The sequence below is a fragment of the Sardina pilchardus genome, chromosome 7 (genome assembly GCF_963854185.1).
Source record: "Sardina pilchardus chromosome 7, fSarPil1.1, whole genome shotgun sequence".
NCBI classification, from domain to species: domain Eukaryota; kingdom Metazoa; phylum Chordata; class Actinopteri; order Clupeiformes; family Clupeidae; genus Sardina; species Sardina pilchardus.
In genome coordinates, this window is record NC_085000.1 from 18,213,489 (window position 1) to 18,234,588 (window position 21,100).

The 21,100-nt window shown below is 40.2% G+C and overlaps 2 protein-coding genes across 3 annotated transcripts; one reads left to right on the forward strand and one right to left on the reverse strand.

Moving 5' to 3' along the window:
- Positions 1–623: 623 nt before the first annotated feature.
- On the reverse strand, positions 624–10,143 carry tti1 (TELO2 interacting protein 1). 2 transcript variants are annotated; one of them, XM_062541028.1, is made up of 8 exons: positions 10,006–10,143; positions 6,446–8,738; positions 6,181–6,333; positions 4,918–5,063; positions 4,152–4,292; positions 2,277–2,481; positions 2,033–2,120; positions 624–980 (listed from the first exon to the last, which is right to left on the reverse strand). In XM_062541028.1, exons 2-8 carry the CDS (start codon positions 8,703–8,705, stop codon positions 791–793), a joined length of 3,183 nt encoding a protein of 1,060 aa, XP_062397012.1. In that variant the 5' UTR covers positions 8,706–8,738; positions 10,006–10,143; the 3' UTR covers positions 624–790. The 2 variants fall into 2 exon arrangements, with proteins under 2 accessions (XP_062397012.1, XP_062397011.1); XM_062541027.1 differs by having other exon boundaries at positions 4,918–5,075.
- A 446-nt stretch (positions 10,144–10,589) lies between these two features.
- On the forward strand, positions 10,590–20,659 carry rprd1b (regulation of nuclear pre-mRNA domain containing 1B). Its single transcript, XM_062541029.1, has 7 exons — positions 10,590–11,429; positions 12,669–12,798; positions 13,840–13,979; positions 16,845–16,963; positions 17,166–17,292; positions 17,368–17,543; positions 19,700–20,659. The coding sequence occupies exons 1-7, from the start codon at positions 11,279–11,281 to the stop codon at positions 19,847–19,849; spliced, it is 993 nt and encodes a 330-aa protein (XP_062397013.1). The 5' UTR covers positions 10,590–11,278; the 3' UTR covers positions 19,850–20,659.
- The last annotated feature ends 441 nt before the right edge of the window (positions 20,660–21,100 follow it).

The window sequence follows — 21,100 nt, forward strand, 5'->3', positions numbered from 1 at the left end:
GTGCTTGAAGTGGAGGGATAGAGTGCTGGTACCCTAGTATGCCAACTGACATACATCATTATCACATTTAAAATTTCTACAGTGATAAAACAGCACTTTAAGAAACGTATCTACACATTTATTTAGTAGAAGGAATCATTTTCCACGCAGCACACTGTATTTCAGTCTAATTTATACAAATGACAGAGGCCTAATAATAGCCCACAGTGCATACGTAATACTATTTATTATGTATGTGTACTGTGATATGGACCTGTGTCTGCAATAAAGCTTTATATATAATTTAGTAGGCTATAGGTTGATCTATTTAACAACGTTTGATTCTTTTTGAGCAATTAAAGTGCATAGAGATACTGCTATGCACTATGATATTTGCAGTGTGATTGGTCATTGATAGGGCCATATACATGCTATATCTTGTTTTATTGTATTTTTAAGAGCTGTCAGGGATTTTTGTAGGCTGGGTGAAATAGAATATAGTAACGAAGATTATGAAAGTCAGTGTAAAGGAGTTAAACACCGAAATGTAGTGACAATAGTGAATTCAGACACGCCGTAAATGTTTATAAGCACTGGTGCTTCAGACTATGTGCCTAGATTGTTAAAATAGTAATAATACAAAATAATGGTGCAAGTTTTTTATTTATTTGCCATAAGATGAGTGGGCATTTTTAATGTTTTTAAGAGTTACTGATTTAACATTTAATTTCACAAAACCACATCTTACCTTAACAGATATACTATTTACAGAAATACAATTGTACAATCCAACACACAATTCTGGTTGGTTCTAATGTTTACTGTAGTCTGTCAGTAATTTCACTATATTGTGTGTATATTCATTGTCCTGCCGACCCATTCCACAAAGTTTAACCGGCATTAAGTCTCTATGGAGTGGCTGGTATGCATATGGGCAAAACTGCTCACAAAGCGTAAACCAAATGACATCTGGGTCCTTGTTGATCAAACATTGGAACACACTGAAACAGAAAGCAATCATTAAGGTTAATCATTATGTAAACACATGGTTGAGTCAACTGGCAATTGATCAACATTGCATAAAGACATGAAAATGACATTTCCACTTCCTATCAGTTTCACTTTACGGACATATTACAACACCCTCTACATTGTACATACTGTACTGGTACTTGCATTGTAGAGGGTGTGAAACTCATTACATAGGCAGTGGGCTGGATTTGTTGAAATGAGACCTTGTGGGTGCCATAATTTTCATGGTCATTATCATCATTATGCAAGAGTGTTGTTTGTTGATATACTCCTTTATTATACCCACTTATAAGTACAAATCACGTACTGATGTCATATACTTCTCTTTTCCTCTTGAAATACTCTACTTCCATGTCTTTTTTTTCTTTCTGAGGATAGTTTGTAGTGCTATATTTAATCAATCATAGTGACATTGCTTATTACACATTGTTGAAGACAGCTAGATTTGAATAGGCTATGCCCCCCCCCCCCCTTCCTACCCAAAACATTTGGGGGGCTGCACTCTTGGTAAAGATAAGAAAGTCACTTTTTGGGGAATTACTATATAATAATAATAATAATAATAATAATAATTAGGACTGTCAAAATAACTGATTAATTTAGATTAATTAACTTAATTTGAAAAAAAATAACTGATTAAAGAAAATAATGCAGATTAATCGATTCTGTATGATCTTTGACCCGGAGCTGTTCTAGTCGGTAACCATTAGACTATAAAATGAAGGAGAGAGAAGACAATGTGATCCCTAGATCATTGATTGGAACATTTACTTTTAAAAAACAGCCTGATGGTGTTGATAAAAAATAAAGTGTTGTTAAAATAAAGTCCTCTGCAATGTCTGCAGCAAGGGATTTGCATATCACCAGAGTTCATCAACTCTGAAGTACCGCGTCAATGCATGTGGTGGCAGCAGCGGCAATGTTTCTAAGGATGACTATACAGAAAAGAACCCCATGCTATACTTTAAATAAGAGTAATACCAAACCGAAATCGTGTGCACCCAAAGGTGCATAAACTTACCTACAACAGGATTCTTGCAGTTTGGGTGGCTGTTGAACACTGAGGTATGGTAAGCAGGCTTCTGACACCATTTCTACATCCGATTCATCTATATAGATAATAAGAAAATAAAGAAACATACAGTACATAAGAACATCATATAATCTAGAAAAGAGTACCTCCAGAAGAGTGGCAAAAATCATGACAGATATGGATAGGAGGCGATAAGCGATTAAGAGGTAAAAAAATGTGATTGCAGACATACCAAGATCTAGGGAGACACACAAAGGGCCAAGTCCCTGGAGGTAAGCCAACTGGAGCTTGTAATTGACACTTTGAGTGTAATTAGGTCCAGCCTTAGCAGTAGTCTGTGCTTGCTTTGATAGGTAGGCGGCTATTTTTGGTATCACTGTTTTCGATGCTCTCTTCTTCAAGAAATCAGTACATACTTCTCCCATAGTACAAAGAAGCTGAGGAACCAACACATTACAGAATTAATCAAATGCATGCATGGGTCAACCACAGAAGTTACTACTTAGCTGCGGAACCAGTCAAAATAATCTAAAACCATGAGGTGTAGCTGAAACCTTTGATACATTTCGAGTGCTAAAAGGAAAAGGATGTCTGGATTGCCTTTCATAAATTAGGAGGCTACTAGCACACGTTGTGAAAGGAGTTTGTCACATCAACAATAACAGATAGTCTTCTGTTCCAGCTTTGATTACCAGAAACCGATTAGTCATTTTAAAATCGAGCCATCGACCGGCTCATGGTACATTTAAACAGGGGTTCGCCTTCCGATGCACTCACATTGTTAACGTTCAAATTGGTTATGGACACATATTGAGGATTTTTTACACCTCTGAGGAACCATTATCATAGCTACTCCGGTCTGGACTATTGCAATGCACTCCTCATTGGGATCTCTGGCAAGAGCATCCAGAGACTTCAATACATCCAGAACAGTGCTGCCAGGATCCTGATGAGAGTGCGCAAGCATGAACATATCACCCCCATTCTGAAAAGTCTTCACTGGCTCCCGGTTCATTTCAGAATAGAATATAAGATCTCACTCCTCACCCACCAGTGCATATATATGGACATGCTCCCCTCTACCTACAGGAACTCCTCACCCCCCAGACCTCCTCACGCCCCCTGCAGTCAACAAACATTAACACCCTCCAAATCCCCAGAACCAAGCTCCACAGGATGGGTGATAGAGCTTTCTCTGCTGCTGCTCCCAGGCTGTGGAATGCCCTCCCTGACCACATGAGGGCCCCACAGACATTGAAAACTTAAAAAAAAAAAAACATTGAAAACCTATCTGTTTAAAAAAGCTTTTTGTTAAATGTATTTTGTTGATGTGTGTGTGTGTGTGTATGTTTTGTATGTGTGTGTTTGTGTGTGTGTATATACGTATATGTGTGTGTATGCATATGTATATATATATATATATATATATATATATATGTATATAATCTATTGTGATGGTCTGCTGGCCTTGTCTGCGCTTGCCCTGTCGTGTGCTTTGTGTTTCCTGTAGGCGTGGCAGACCATCGGCAGAATTGGAGACACCCGGGCCCGGTGTTCCCCCATCCTTTAAAATGGCTTTTCCCCGGTCCCCCGTGGGAGCTTTTCATTATCCTCCCGCTTGCGTTTTTACATGCAACACGCTTCACTTCACTGATCACGCATCCCTGCATTTACTCAACACGACTGACGTTACTGACTTCCACACTCTACGGTTTTGTTTACGTTCGGTTACTTTATGTTATCTTCAGTACAATAAATTACTTATTATTTTGCAATATCATACTGCGTTTCTCATCTTTGTCATGGCCTTCGAGCCGGGTCGTGACACTATTTTAAATTGCATTCTTTTTTATTTATTTTTATCTGTTTTTATCTGTTTTTCATTTGCATCATATTTGTGTTGGACTTTGAGATTGTCCATAATATGAAGTGCAATACAAATAAAATGTATTATTATTATTATTATTATTACTCCATGAAAGCAATCATGCTACATATCATTAATTATTTTCAGGTCGGGTTTGAGTTAACATGCTATTGAAAACCAGGCAAGGCAGACTGGATCTCCCAAACGGGTCAGATGGGTGCAGGCCAGAGACTGGGATACCTTAAATGCTTGGGGTATGATGAAAGGATCTTCATCATTGAGACGCTGCTGTAGTACTGGCCAGCAGCAATGGACCATGGGAAACAAGTGGTCCTTAAATTCACACATCACATTTACACACAGCTTCAGCATGTGCAGGACCTGCCAAACACAATTAAAACAGACATTAATACGGAAATTACTTAAATCCTCTTCTGGTTAACCTTTAACCCTTAACCTTTTCATGAGCCCACCATCATATTGAAAGGTAAATGCTGCTTTGAGTGTGATCAGAATGAGTAGTGGAGAACGGATAGAATGTTCCAACCTGGAGGAACAAGGATGAATGTGCCAAGGGCCCTTATGGAACATTATCCAACACTAGCCACGTTTACATCGACACTTCTATTCCGATTAAAAACGGAAAAACAGCTCAATCGGAATAAAAATCGTCATATAAACACCTCAATCGGAATGAAAATCCTGATCCGATCAGAATTGTAATCGGAATAGAAGAGGTGGTGTAGCCTGTTTCTATTCCGAACGAACCCTCATGTAAACGGTCATTCGGATTGACCGTAATATCTTCCCAATGAAAAGTAGCAAACAACGGCTATTCCGATCAAAGATTCTAAAGCGCTTACAAGCACCTGATCGGAATGGAAAGAAGCCCATGTAAACAGACGTCGCAAAATTTTCCATCGGAATAGTTTAATCGGAATGACAAAAAACTGTCCATGTATACGTGGCTACTGTAACTGGAGTAATAGCCAATGATGCACAGTACCTTGAGCCGGAGTCTGGGGCTGGACATGGACAGAAGATGGATGCAGCGCTCCATCACGTCTTTGGCTATGGTGATATGGGGGGGCAAGGCAGTGTCCATGCCGACACCATCTGGATCTATGCTTTCTGCATGGTCTTCTTCAGTTACTGATGAAATGCCTTGATAGAGACAGAGAAGGGCACAGGTCAGTAAGATCAAGAGGCAGGATAACAATCTATGGGACAAAAAAAGCATTTTCCCACTTAAGTAAATCACATCAAAACATGACATTATAGTCTGTAACATTTCCCAGTGTCAGAACTAGGCACACTACACTATATTGCCAAAAGTATTGGGTCACCTGCCTTGACTCGCATATGAATTTCAGTGACCTCCCATTCTTAATCCATAGGGTTTAATATGATGTCAGTCCACTCTTTGAAGCTACTGTATAACAGATTCAACTCTTCTGGAAAGGCTTTCCACAAGGTTTAGGAGTGTGTTCAAGGGACATCACATTCTTCCAGAAACACATTTGTGAGGTCACACACTGATGTTGGACGAGGAGACTGGCTCTCAGTCTCCGCTCTAATTCATCCCATAGGTGTTCTAAGAGGTCAGGGATCTGTGCAGGCCAGTCAAGTTTATCCACCAAACTCTGTCATCAAGTCTTTATGGCCACTTCTTCGAGTCAAGGCAAGTGACACAAAACTTTTGCCAATATAGTGTACAGTACATACATACAACATTGGTACACAGATGTTATGCTCCGGTTCACATCACAATTTTATGATTGACGTGTGTGTTGCCTTCAGAAACCCTGTAGCCTCTCTAATCGTTTTAAGTTTGCAATTCTTCGGTTCATCTATAGTGTACCCATGGACACTACAACCAAAATGTAAGGCTGTTTTGATCTTTGTCTGTGGTTTGAAAATAGCTATTTATTTTGACATGGGCATATGCCTGCTGCAACACACTATAAAGCATTTGGTGCTGATGCAAGTAACCATCTTGCTTAAAACTGTAATTTTGCAAAAATTGCACAAACTTGCCATTTTATTCAAAAGTTTGAACCTGTTATCAACCATAAATAGACCCTAAGTTGTTCTTACACCAGAGCATTCCTTTAAGGTACTTCTGTGCACTTGCACACCTTCATTACTTAAGAAAAATAGTATTAAAAGACATCACAGTGGTGTACCATGACATTTTCTCACAGTAAATAATGCACTGCCATAGAAAAAACACTTTATTAGTAAATCTGCTATACAAACACCAACTCACCTTGGTCATCTTCATCTTCCTGACTGGTTATGATCCCTTCAGCCTGCTTCACCAGTATACTGTAATCCAGTAGAAACTTTCTGGCATCCAAAAAATCCTCGGACTTCGTCTCCAGTGAATTTGGTTGCTTCTTGCTGCTGAATCCCAATGCCACTGAGGTAAAAACAATACAATATAAAATACAAAACCTGGCATCCAGTAAATCCAAACCTTTCAGTTGCATAAACTGAATCATTGACCCCCATAGTGAATATGCCTAACTCACCTATTGCCTTCAAGACGGAGTGGAGTACCTCACAAACCTCTGAAGCCCGCTGGTCATGGTTAAGGTCCAGAGACGTCAACACATCTTGCACAACATCCACTACTAAAGGTAACAGGGTATCATCTGAATGGGTTACCATGGCAGCAAATACCCTCGGGGCATGTGGTTGGGAACTAGGCCTCCCAAGGTTAAGTGAAATGTCATTTAGAAGATAATCTGCATTACTGTTGATCAGTTCACTGGGTGAGACGTACCCACAAGCTTGACATATATCGAACATGGTGCAAACCGCTGATTGGCTAACAAGCGAAGACTTGTCCCCTACCTTCTCCAGCACAGAATACAGAACCATCATCAACAACGGACGGAAGTTAAGGCCAAGTACTCTGGAAAAAATTCCAATCCCTTCCAGCTGAAGGCATATCTGCCATATATTACTGTTCAGATGCTTCACATCTCCGACTGTTGCCATGGAAACCTCATTAGGATTTTTGGATATGGCTAATAAGTGGGACTGAGCATGGTTTTCTTGGTCTGAATGTATAGATTGCTCATAACTGGTGGGCAAGTGCCAGTTGTCTGCACTTATGTACTCCTCAATCACAAGAGATATAACTGATTTCAAGTCCAAGTGGCTTGCAGGCCTTGGACTCTGATCGTCCTCCACATCGAGACCAGCAGCACCTGCAAGGACCTCATTTAGCACCCAAATGGATTGTTTCCTGTATGCTGAGGACTCTCGATAAAGGTCCATGAAGTGATCCACAAGAAGGTGGAGGTTTCCATAATGACCCAACATCTGACAGATTTCTCTGAGCACTAAATATATCCTGTCATCTGTGAAGTAAAGGAAGTGTGTTTTTAAGACGTGACTCTGTCTCTGTGCATTTGACCCATCTGGAATCAAAATTGGCAAGCTTCTTTCTTCCACCATCCTCACATCTGTCATATCCATTTCTAAAACATGCATCATGGCTTTGGAAATGCGCTTCAGATGGACAGCTGAATTCAACACAACCTCCACTTGTGGCCCCAGGACTTTCATATAACCCAAAAACATACTAAGGACAAAAAACTTACGGTGATCATCTGAAGTGCGCATTAGCTGTGGCAAGGAAGATGACAAAACATGAAGGTTTTCTGAAAGGATATCAGTAAAGGCCTGGCATTTTGTGGCTTGACTACTTAAATCTTTCAAGACCGTACTGGATTTCTCCCTAACAGAAGCATCGTCATCATTGACAGCCCCAACTAAAGCCCCAATAAGGGATCCTGAGCACTCTTCTAGGGACTTTGAACACTTGGTTAGGAGACATTCAGACAAGCTCACCAATTCTAACCTCACTCTCCAATGCTGATGGGCTGAAGTGCAAGAGATGATCTTCTGTAAAGCCACAGAAAGTCTTTGAGATGTATTCTTGGTCCAATTAGCACTTCTGTCAATAGCCAGTCCATTGAACGTTTCATTGTGGATTAGTACTTTAACTGTTTCCTTGTTGAGAAGCTGTTCATCATCCATTACAACACTCAACATTTTGTACAGTACCCTAAGAGCCCTCATGACAACAACATGGCCTCGCGCCACATTGTGACAAATAACCTGACTCAATGTCTGTGTGACTCCCGGCAAAAATGAGGCCAGTGCATTTCCAAGTGCGTATCTCTCCTCCACGTTCGGAATCACATGATCTTGAAGACAGTCGCACTGGAAAATGAAAGCCTGTAGACAATTCAGTGCAGCTATCTGTACTTCACGAGCCCGCTCCCCTCCAATCAGAGACAAAATCAAGGAAATGGCTGCACCAAGAGTGGGCAGCATGGAAGGCTCATACAGCCTAAACACCACATCCCCATAGGCAGCATGTAGGAGTACATCAAGACACTTTAAAACCGATAACTTCAATTCTTCTGAGGCTGAACTTGCCATCCCTGGATCATTTGGGCAAGAAATACACATGCATAACTCTGAGAAGATGCTGTAAAGTGACTCCCAATTCCTCACAGAAGTCTTCTCCAAGACATAATGCATCGTGTCCATCACAGCGAGGACAAGACCCTCCTGTTTAGGTCCAGGAATTTTAAGGACAAAACGTAGTGGGAAGAGAACATAATCCTGAAGTTGCTGCAAGGCTCCATCACTGACGGTATGCAGACAGTTGTTTAAAACCTCTACATTTGCAACTGTAGGCTCTCGAGTCAAAATCACACAGCTTGGGCGAAGGAAAGCAAAGGCCTCTTTGGGATTGTCTATTTGTGCCATCTTCAGGAGAAATGCTGTATAGATGATTCAGATCTACGAAGAGAAAAAGATAAAGCAAACAATCTAAAAATGAACAAAAAGCACCATGTTCTCACAAGTAATTTTCCCTGACATATTTCTACTTAATAGGGGTGTGTGACAATACACAAGACAAGGAGAAACCTAAGGATGGACAACATGGTGGTCGGTTCACATAAATAAATGCACGATCGAGGTTGTAATGTTTAAACCTCGTAAGTGCATGTGAACCAACCACCGTGGAGTCCATTATCCTGCTTATTCCACTGTTGCCACTTGCGTTATGTTTATTTCTGGTTATAATTTAAAGACCAGTCGTTAGTTCTATCGCTCCCGTTGTCAAGCAGGCATATCCCAGGATTCTGATGAACAAACATTGCTATTTTACTTAGCCCACTGTCATCCTAGCTAAAAGCCACCTCCGTCATATGCTATTAATATGTTTTGAACGTCTGTATTTCAGCTTGGATTGCAATGTGACAGTTCCTTTAAACGTCACGAATTTGGCAAATTAATATTAGGCTAATATTTTTTTAATCCATTTTGAGCATAAAGTAATGTCTTATGTTAGTATTATGTGTCTGAATTAATCAATGCAAGTTAAGAATAGGTTTATTTATGCTTTAAATTCAAGTTAAGTGTGTGTGTGTGTGTGTGTGTGTGTGGCTTTATAATGTGTACATGTATGGATAGTTATGTGTGGTACTGAACAGTCCTATTTCAACTCCCTTCCCCCTACCCTACTGTTTACCCCTCTATGCACTACTGTGGCATAATGTAAGGTGAGTGGCTGCGTCACATGTAAACATCCGGAGTCAAAGGGCAGGCAAGATGGCTGCCTAGTACGGTCGAATTGTAAACCTTACTACTCGTTCGCATACAGAAATGTAGGCCTACCACATTAGATTACTATTACGTTCTGCGCCGAAGTTATACCGACTATTCGGCTGCACTTACGCTTCTGTAAGGCAGCGTGGAGGGAATGGATTTTTTGCGAGTGTATGGTACCATGACAAGACGTCGGGCTCGTGAGCTCATGCTGTGTCCAAAGTTTTGCAAGAAGCTAGTGTTTATTGTGTTATTTCTGTGCTTTCTAAAGCAGTGCCACGACATGACACCAATGATGAAAACTCTCTCACTCCTCAACCATGAATTTGGCCAACTTATGACAGCACAAACTCCAAAACTCTGAGTTCAGCAAGCCATGTGGTGGTGGCGTTGAAGACACACTTCATTCAAGTTCTACATGGCAGTTCAGCCATTAAATGAACATCAAACTTACCAGAATTAACTCGATTGAAAATCCATATAAACTGATCGGACTAATTATAGTAGTCTAACGATAAGTCTGATGATGACAAAACTCCATAACGTTACGACTGAGGACTGGCTTGCTCAGTGCGCCTCGAACACCTCAACATGGCCGAAAATCGTCTAGTATTTTTTCAAAATAAAAGTCAGAATTAATTAATTGATTTTGGGGTCGTTATGTGTGTGTGTGTGAGGGGCAGGGGAATCCTGGTAAGGGCAAGCATGTGTGAAGTCTTGGGTGGAGTGGTGGTGGGACAGTTAAAAAGGGGGTGGGAGTATGGTGTACTGGAGTGCTGTGTGTGGGGCAGTGACATACTGATGATTCAGTGTAGCAGTGGCTTAATAAGATGCTGTTGAAGTCGTTTCCAAAATTCAAAATATTCTGCGTGACATATAAGCGGATATATGAACTATTTTACTAAGAACAAACTCAATATTGTCTGGTATTGTCTTATTCTGAATGTCCATGTTAAGTAGCCTACTCTGACGGAAGTTCACAGGTTCCGACTTTTATTTTGAAAAAAAAAGAAAGAAGGGAATGGCGGCCATATTGAAATTTGAATTTATTGTCGCTGGCTACCTACAAGCAGTTTGTGAGTTGCTAACCCGCAGACATTAATGGACTACACTGGGTTTTTTGAAAAAGCATTGTAGAAATATTGCAAATTTACTGGAATTATCGCGTCTCCTTTAGATGAAACTGACCTAGGTCACAAAGACCGCGAAGTTAGTTAACGGTTAACTTGTGGACACTAGCAACCTGGCAGCTAATGTTAGCTTCCTCACTAGTTGGCACGTTATTGAACGTGACTGGTGACTAACCTTTAACACTGACATTACGTTTAGTAACGTTAAACTGCAAAGAAGAGTGGTTAATCAAGACTCTTGGTATTGTTTATTATAATACTTGTTGTGAATGGTTACTCATAAACATTAAACAGTGTGACGTTACTTAACGTTTGCACAAATTGTGCTTGCGTCACATAATCGAGGTTGACCAGGTGGTGTGGGGCTCAAATCAAATCTGAGAAGTTTTGGAAACTGATCATTGCTGGAAAGGATAACGGCAACAAAACGTTAACTATTTCGTTAGTGGTAAGTTGCAGAGCTAGCTTTATGAACTCCGTATTAACCTTGCATTAACGCTACCCCTCTATAATCTGCGCCGACTGTGAGCAGTCCCATTCTTTATAAGGACTTTGCATCAGCCTGATTAGTGCTGGTGATCTGCTAAATCATTAGACATGTCATCATTTTCCGAATCTGCCTTGGAGAAGAAGTTATCGGAGCTCAGTAACTCCCAACAGAGTGTCCAGACCCTGTCACTGTGGATAATTCACCATCGCAAGCATTCTTCTCTCATCGTACGAGTATGGCACAGAGAAATGAAGAAAGGTAAATAAAGTGTGTTTGTAATATGACATGCAAATTGTTAAGACTTTCATAATGCAATATGTGGTGGAGTAGGCTATGATGTTGCCAAGTCACAGAACTTAAGTAGTGTAATAACTAGGATTTAGTTGTCGGTGTTGACACTTGGTCTGTTTAAACAGGTGTAAACCAGGGTGTGAATATTCCCTTTTCCCCAGGGCATTTTCCATTCACATTTATTTTTGGTTGCCAATAACCCAGGTCTTAATCATTAATTCAGTGTCATCAATGTTTTTCAGCCATGTGACTTGACTGTAGGCCCATTAAATGTGACATGCATGGCAACTGCGGCACGTGCCAGTTCATCTTTAGTTGGGGCCTATTTCTTGAATATTGAGGTTGCAAATTATCCAACTGGCTAGAAACCTTTTATGTAACACATCTACAGATATTGTTATGGCATTGATTGTAGTAATTGTGCATGATGTCACATTTTTTAAAGTTTGTGTTTATATTTACATTTTTTACCAAAAGCTTTTGTCCAAAACAAATGCATTATATTTTAATCAAGGACCAAACAAAACACACCCGAGTAGGGCTGCAGCTATCAATTCTTTTTGCAGTCGATTAATCTGGCACTTTATAGATCGAACAAATAATGCATAATGAAAATGATGTGTCTGTACCATGATCAAGCATTGGCTTTTGTTTCTCAAAGAAAAAAGGGATTTATTCCAACTCCAACATTTGTCTCCAAACTTAGTGTTTATAAGTGCCGGTGCCAACAGTTTGATAACAATACACAACAATAATAAGTTTCATGCTAGTCTTGACATGAAAGTAAATATGTATTTTATGTAGATGTCTAAACTTGCAGCATTTACCATTAGGCTACTAACCAATAATATGTAGTTTCTGGGGTGAGCCTATTTGCCCTGGTAACCTAGCAACGTGTGTGTGTGTGTGTGTGTGTGTGTGTGTGTGTGTGTGTGTGTGTGTGTGTGTGTGTGTGTGTGTGTGTGTGTGTGTGTGTGTGTGTGTGTGTGTGTGTGTGTGTGTGTGTGTGTGTGTGTGTGTGTGTGTGTGTGTGTGTGTGTGTGTGCGCGTGTGCTCGCACGTGATGCGTGAGAGAGACAAGACAGGGCTCCAGACTATCTTTTTGCATTGGTTGCACTGGTACACCTAACTTGGTTTTTTTTAGGGTGCTACAGAGCTCATAAACATTGTTAATTAATTATTTTTTCTTTGTGTTTGTTTCCCTAGCCAAAAGCAACAGAAAGCTGACATTTCTTTACCTTGCAAATGATGTGATCCAGAACAGTAAGAAGAAAGGTCCTGAGTTTACTCGAGATTTTGAGGGTGTTCTTGTAGATGCCTGCTCTCATGTTGCAAGGTGAGTGGGAAAAGGCTCTTTATCAAGTGCTTGATTGCTTCTTATGATGTGACAGTGGCCCATGTTAAGTCCATGGGAGAAATTATTTGTATTTTTGAATTGATATCTCAAAAAGTATGATACTGGTATTCACGATTAAGTGACTAGATGACAAAATTTGAACCAAATTTCTATGTGAAGTTAGCCTAGAAATCTAGACGCACCTTAGCGTCAAAATATATGTTTTGCCTAGCGGGATGGTCTAGGGTCGCACCGTTAAGGCCAAGCCTGCGTTCGACACCAAGTCAGTCAGTCCAATCAGAACGCTCTATCTGTGTCCGGAGTCCTTGAGCCCGCCTTAGCTCACCTTCGGCTTCCGATATTGACGTCAGGGGGCTGGACCATGCGTCCTCGTTCGACGAGTTGGGTGTGAGACCGTGTTGCACAACCATAGAGAAAAACGAAAGATAGATGAGGCTAACGAAGCGTGCTCGTTTGAAGGCTTTTAGACTTGGGCTTTTCTTTGAAGGTTGAGCAGAAAGAAGCACTCAAGTCATTCGTTTTAAAGAAGGATGTATTTGCCATTTTGCCGACCGGCTACGATTGGTCACAAATGCTGTCCTATTACGTGCAGAGGCAGTTTGAAAGACAACTGTCCATCCCACCCACAGGCTTCAGCTCTGTGAATGGTCAGACCCCAGACTATACATTTCTGTATAGTTTGGCTTGCCAGGCTAATGTGAAGTGGGTCAAGCTGAATAAATCCTGGAAGAATTAAATAAAAAGAAAAGAATAATACATGTTAACAATTAATAACAATTGATTTTTATAATTTGATTGTGTAATTGCTTATTACACCATGTCCATTTTCTCCTACATAAGAATAAGACCAGATTTGGGCTGACCATTTTCTTGAATTCTTTCAAATTTGAAATGATAGAAACAGGCAGAAAATGTTATGGTTTCAATAGTGTAGCAGCTGTAATTGTGTTGCTGAGATGTGAATTCTGAACTTATAAAGCACAGCCTTAGATGTTGTTCATTCTTCCCAACTGTCAACAGGGAGGCAGATGACGGCTGTAAAAGACCCATGGAGAGGCTTCTAACTATCTGGCAGGAACGCAGCTTGTACCGTGCTGACTTCATCCAGCAGTTAAAGCTGGCCATTGAGGACTCAAACAGCCCAAAGCAAAAACCAGCAGGTAAGGATTGGTGGAATGGCCAGGAGTTACAATTTACAATTTTAAACTTTTCAGCCTTCATGGAGGCAGAACAAAACAATGGAAGAGCAAAATAAAAATGATTACTTAATGAAAGCTGACGTTTTGTTCTGATTTCATGCAATCTGTTTAATGGCCTTACTTAATAATGTTTAAGGTGTTTGTACATATTTTTTGACAACAGTTCTGCATTATCTATGCTCTAAGCAGAATTTCACAGATTTCCACATATAAATGTGTTAATTTTGTGGTCATGGTTATTGCTATTTAGCAGATGCCTTTGTTGAAAGCGACATAGAAAGAACCTTGTCTGGAGTGCACCATATTGTGCCTGTTACTTTACAAACACAAGCATGTTGCCCAATGGCTTTGCTTTGACATTTTGGTAGCATGTGTGATTTTGTGACCATTCGTCCTTCAGTTGTGGGCGGAGACTTGATCCAGATACAGTAAATGAGCTGGTATTAGATAGATAGATAGATAAATAGATACTTTATTGATCCCCAAGGGGAAGTTCAAGGTCCCAGCAGCTTAAGATACCACACATAACATACACTACAATGGAAACAGGATGGTCAACAACAACAACAGCAAATCAACATGACTAAAAAGAACAGTAAAATACTAAATACTAAGATAAAGATGCGCATGAATGTACTGAGGATTGGTATCTCCAGTGTGAGGTGTGTAGTGTGTCAAGTTGGTAGTGCAAAAAAGTCCAACAGTGCAAGGTTAAAGTCTAGTGACCAGAAATAAATATGTACGTATGTAAATATGGATAATAAAAAATGTAAGCATAGTAATATAACAGTTCTAGTATAAATATATGGACAAATAAGATAAAAAAAAAAATAACATAGTAATATAATGATAATAGCAGCAGTTATTCAACAAGTTGCAGGATTCTATCACATTTACAGGTCATTCTGAACAGCTCACTGAAGCAGATGGTGACAGACTTAGGTAGCTCACAAACAAACGTCTGTATTTCAGTCGAAGAGCTTGTGATTTTGGTCATCAGCAGTCCAAAATCCATACTCCGATGTCATGTCCTGTCCACACATGTTTGGACAGAACAATACAGCTTGCTCTGTGCACATAAACTTGACGTATTCATGTGCTTGTTTGTATTTTATTTTTGTGATGTACAGCCTAAAAGCCATAATATACTCCTGTAAGTTATGTCAAAGCATGCTTGGACAGGCTTACTTTGGGGTCAATATGATACTACTTTGGCAAATTACAAAATGGGTAGCAACAACAAAGCTGTTATGTTCTTTCAGGATCACTATCCCTAAATTCTTTAAATGCATTCAAAAGTGCTCAGAAAGTAGTGTGGTTTTCACCATACTAAACTCAATCTTTTAAGATTGAACATTAGTCAGGCGAGGCTGTGCTTTGTCTCTACTGCACTTAGTGTCTCTTATGTTAAGTTTTTGGCGCATCACCGGCCAATAGCGTGCCAGGACTAGAGTATGGCCGTTTCTGATTGGAGCAAAATGTTCTGGCAATAAACAGCGAAAATAGATCTGCTGGTTTCCAGCCTGAGCTGCCGCGTGAAATTGAAATTCCCGGGAAGTTCAGGCAGGGTTCACCCAGCCTACTCAGAGAGCACAATTGTAATCAATTTCAAGTGGCTTATGGTTAATTTGGTTAATTTAATTTTGCTTAAAATTAAAATCTTATTTTGATCTACAGAAGATGTTTTGTATTGGGCTTAGCTCATTTAGAGCAATTTTGAACTCTCTCGAGTTTAAAGTTGGGACCTTTACATCATGTAAAATGTGGTTGATGTTTAGTATTAAAACAATTTCAGCAGTTTCATCAATCAATGAAATCCACCTGAACGTCACAATATGGTCTGCAGATGATGTACACCATATGTCTTGAGTATTAGATCAGTCAGCAGAACAGACCACGGCAAAACAGCAAACCCTCTGTAAAACCTGAGGCACACGCCACGAAACAGATTTATAGATACACAACATTTTATTACAATTAATGCAACACAGAATGGACCTTGATCACCGGGATAGCTGGTAATTAATTAAAGCCTTGAACACACCAAGCCAACGGCAGGCTGGTTGGTGAATGTTTGGCCCGAGTTTTTGTGATGCATCCTAAACTGTTGATGCCATGAGACGTTGAGCTACTGTTGATCTCATGTTGCTTGTAATCGTCCTATTCCCCTATGGAGATGCAATCCCAATTACTAGTGGTTTGCCTCTTGATGACTAAAGCCTCTCTCTGTCCTCCACAACCAAAGGGCCAAGGACCGACAACTCCAGTGTTATTTGCAATGTCTAGATGTACCGCATAACGGTATTCATATTCTTTGCTAGATGTACCGCATAACGGTACAAAATATGACCCCCGCTCAGTCCGGTGCAAATGTATAAATCTGACACATTTGCGGGGGAAAAAAAGAAAACATAAGTGGGGCTACATGTCCACCAAGTTTCATGTGCTCTGGTCTTACAGTGTCCAGAGAATCGTTGACCAAAAATCTGGGAAGTTGATGACGATCCCGATATGACCTACCACATATGACCTTATATGATCCCTATATGGCCGCAGCGGTCATAATTAAAAGTAGCTGTATTGTGTTACCATTTGGAAAACACTGCTTTGTTTACTTTTTGGACATTTTTGTTTCCCTATTTTCTCATATCACACAGGCCCAGAATGTATGTGCATGCTAGTTGGTTGTCAACAATAACCTGTGAATTTTAACCTAACTGATTTAACCTGTTATAACCTCTGTGGAACCTAATTTGTCAAGTTATATGGTCATTCCTGAAATGGTTTTCATCAAGAATGTGTCAGTCATGTTTATGTGGTCTGCAGAGGACAAAAAGGCCACTAAAAGAGCCTTCCAAAAGATCCAGGAGGAGGAGGAAGAGGAGGAGGATGACTACAGAGCACATTATTCTCCAAAGGATGCAGATGGCAGTGGACCACAACTGGTATGAATGCATTATTTACTACATTTTGTGACGTGTCTGTTAAGTAGGGTTCAGAAACTAAGAAAAAAATGTATATTTCTTTGAAATGTTGCTGCTCAGTCAAAAAAAGCTCAGCCCAATCAAACCATGTTAGTTATTAAACAGTAATGAAAATCTGCTTAGATGAAACCTCACCCTACTCCGTCTTTTCGTCCCTCTCCAGACAGAGGAGTTAGTGAAAGCCCTCCAGGATTTGGAGAATGCTGCTTCTGGGGATGCTGCTGTGAGGCAAAAGATTGCCTCTCTACCACAGGAGGTCCAAGATGTGTCACTACTAGAGAAGATCACTGGTGAGTTACTGGGCCTGGAATCTTGTAATGATGTAGATGATTGTTGAATTGTTGCTTACACAGTTACTCTTTCAGATAAGGAGGCAGCAGATAGGTTATCCAAGACAGTAGATGAGGCATGTCTACTACTGGCAGAGTACAATGGACGGTTAGCGGCAGAACTGGAGGACAGACGGCAGCTAGCTCGCATGCTCACGGAGTACATTCACAGCCAGAAGGAGGCCCTCACTGAACGTGAAAAGAAACTAGAGGCAAGTATCTGCAACAACTTTGTGAATCATGCCATATTTAGCTCTTGAATGTCACTCAGAAAAATGTACAGCGGTCTCTTCATCACTGCAAAATGATCAGTTTATCTGATGTTACTATTCATAGGTATGTGTTTGCGTAAAATTGCAGTTTTGTTTTACTCTATCAACTACTGACAACATTTCTCCTAAATTCTAAATAAAATATTGTCATTAAGTGCGTCTATTTGCAAAAAAATGACAAATGGTCAAAATAACAAAAAGGTGCTGTGTTTCAGATCTCAAATAATGCAACGAAAACAAGTTAGTATTCATTGATAATGAACACAATACTAATGCTTTAGCCTTAGGAAGAGTTCAGAAATCAATATATGGTGGACTAACCCTGATTGTCAATCACTGCTTTCATGCGTCTTGAGTTGGCACCCACTCCCCCAGTCTTTCACTTTACTGTTGGGTGACTTTATGCCACTCTTGGCACAAAAATTCAAGTTGCTCAGCTTGTTTCATGGCTTGTGACCATCCATCTTCCAGGTGATCACATTCCAGAAGTTTTCAATAGGGTTCAGTACGGTGGCTGACAGGTGCAAACGACAAAAACAACAAAACAGAAATAAACAAAACACAAACGACTTTGGAAAACATCTTCATCTTAAAAGAGCATTTCACCCTTTGCATTAAGCTTTATATTGTTAGAAACCCAGTCATTGTTTTGAATGGTCGTGCATCATTCCCTCATTTTCCCCCCCGAGATGGGAGAAAAAAGCCGAAAATGTATTTTTGGCTCATGTGGATGAAAGCCAACAATACCCAGAGTTCACTGCCGTAACCAAGCCACCCACCAGGAAGTAGCTACAAGCACACAGAAGGACTCATTAATGTTACATTTTAGCATTAATAACGTTATAAACAAAATTAAAACAATCATTATTTCATGTTGCACTCAGTCTTGTGGCCATATTTCAATGTTTCTGTGGAAAAAAAACCTAGCATTATTTTGACATGGTTTCATGTCAAATGTCCTGCAAATTGATAGCATAGGCTAGAATACCCTAGCCTGACTCTCGCCAGACCCTTGTAGTTCCGCCATGCTCCACCAGAGGCGTTTCGCTGAGCTCCACACAAGGGTCTGGACGCGAGGGCAATCCAAACCCCTGCCAGTGATCAAAAAATGAGCAACCAATCAGGAGCGCCGAAGCGAGTGTTTGATTCAAATAACAATGGCGGCACGCAGCGAGGAGTCTTGTGCTGACATTGATTCTGCTATTTCAACCGTTTTGTCGAACCTATCCAGTATTCATTCTTTAAAAGATTAACAGAGAATAGTTTTGAAGACATTTATTGGTGGCAAGGATGTTTTTACTCTTCTTTCGACCGGGTTTGGCAAGAGCTTGAAGAAGCCTAGCACGTCATTCAAGATAACAGGCAAGTGGTTTATCAAATCACATGCGAGGATGTTTTACAAGGACCCGCCTTCATAAATACATCTCCTATCGAGAAGTCCCAGATCCTTGTGTGAAGCAGACAGCGAACTACAGGATCTGGCGAAAGTCAGGTTAAGAATACCCGACCTTTAAACAAGCATTAGTATCGCTAATACTAATTTGTGAGGTAACTTCTGAGTAACATTAGGCTAACTGACCTTGCTGATTTTGCGCTGTATTACAGCTCGTACAGGTAATCATGTGCATCGGATTGGCGCACCACATCTTCAGAATCCCCATTTGCCATATCAGTTTCAAAATTACCATCCGCCATCGTAGTTTATTATCAGCTTTCTCCACAGACCACGAGCCTAGCCTGTTAGCTTAGCTCAAAAGAAAGATGATAGATATTGGGTTTAGTTTCTGGCAGTGAAGTCCCGCCCACTGATCTATAATATGTCTGTAATGTGAGTGGGTCCAACCCCTAGCCCCTTACATAATTTTAAGCAGGAAGTCCAACATTGAAATCCATTTTCTCCCGTCTCAGGGCAAACTGAAGGAATGATGCATGGCCATTCAAAAACATGAATGTTTTTCTAAAGATGCAAAGCTGAATGCTAATCGGTGTCCCTCTAATTTGACAGCACGTGAACATCATATAGAAAACGTGCTGCAAATTCACAAGACCCACTTTCAATTTGTACTTTAATGTATTCCATCTTTGTTTTTTTTCAGGAGTACAAGCAGAAACTGGCCCGAGTAACTCAGGTTCGGAAGGAGCTGAAGTCTCACATCCAGAGCCTGCCTGATCTTTCTCTGCTGCCGAATGTCACCGGAGGTCTGGCTCCTCTGCCTTCAGCAGGAGACCTGTTCTCTACAGACTGATCCCTGGGTTCTTGGATGGCTTGATAAAGGAGTTGACCAGTTTCACTTACCCTCTGATATCCATTGGAAGGCATTCAAAATGTCGCTAATCGTGTTGCAGCAACTGAACGCCATCAGCAGAGATATTTGGAAGTTGAAAGGACGAAGTCTGTAGCTACATTGAAAACAGTAAAGCAGTCTTGTCTAGTTTTGTGCGGAAAAGTGGAATACAGTTATATATGGACTGCAAATTTTTTAGTGCTTTAGGAAACAATCAACACAGAGAAATGAATTGTGTTATTACTGTTGCTAATATCACTTTTCGGTCATTCAAATTAAGTAGATCAACATCAAACTAGTGACTGATATTTTGGTTGTGCTGTACTTCAGGATAAACATCCTGCTACTGGTCATGCAGCATAAAGCAACTTTCTTCATTGTTGAATGTGAAAACATTGGACTGTAAAAGCCATCTGTCACGTCATTGTTCAACTCATTCACCTTTCCAGCATTTCATGGTTGTTACAGCATTTGGAAGTATTATTCGGCTTCTGGTTTTTATTTAATTTTTTTTAATGGCAATAAAATGTTTGTGACGTTGCCCAAGCTTGAGAGGTCTTCCTGAAAATCATTGAGTCAGATGGTGCATTCTGATCTTTTACATTGTGGCAGTGAAAGTACACAATATTAGCCTAATTTATCCATCAAAGCATTGAACCTTTGGTGTATATATATGTCTTAATTTCTATGCTGCAATATATATGGGATTATGTCTGTTGCTATCAGTAACCATATAAAGTTTAATAAAGAGGGTATTTTGGTAAAAGTTTATATTATGGTGTCTTTTTTAAGAAAAACTAAAAAAAAATCTATTATTGTGTCTACTAATATAGCTAAATGCTCCTCATTAGGCAAGGTATAAGGCCATTTTATTTACATAACACATTTCAGACCAGGGCAGGTCAATGTGCTTTACATCCTTAGTAGAAATCAACTGATCACAACAGTTAAAATATAGATAAGTATAAGTCAGATGCCTTTTCAGTTCAGTGTACCTTCTGATTGACTCTTTTTGACTGATTTTACCATTCTTTTAGAAGCGCATTTGTGAGGTCACACACTGATGTTCGACAAGGCGACTGTCAGGATCCTCTCTTCATCCCAAAGGTGTTCTATTGGTTTGACGTCAGGACTCTGTGCAGGCCAGTCAAGTTCATCTTCACCAAACTCTGTCATCCTTGTCTTTATGGACCCTGTTTTGCGCACTTATGC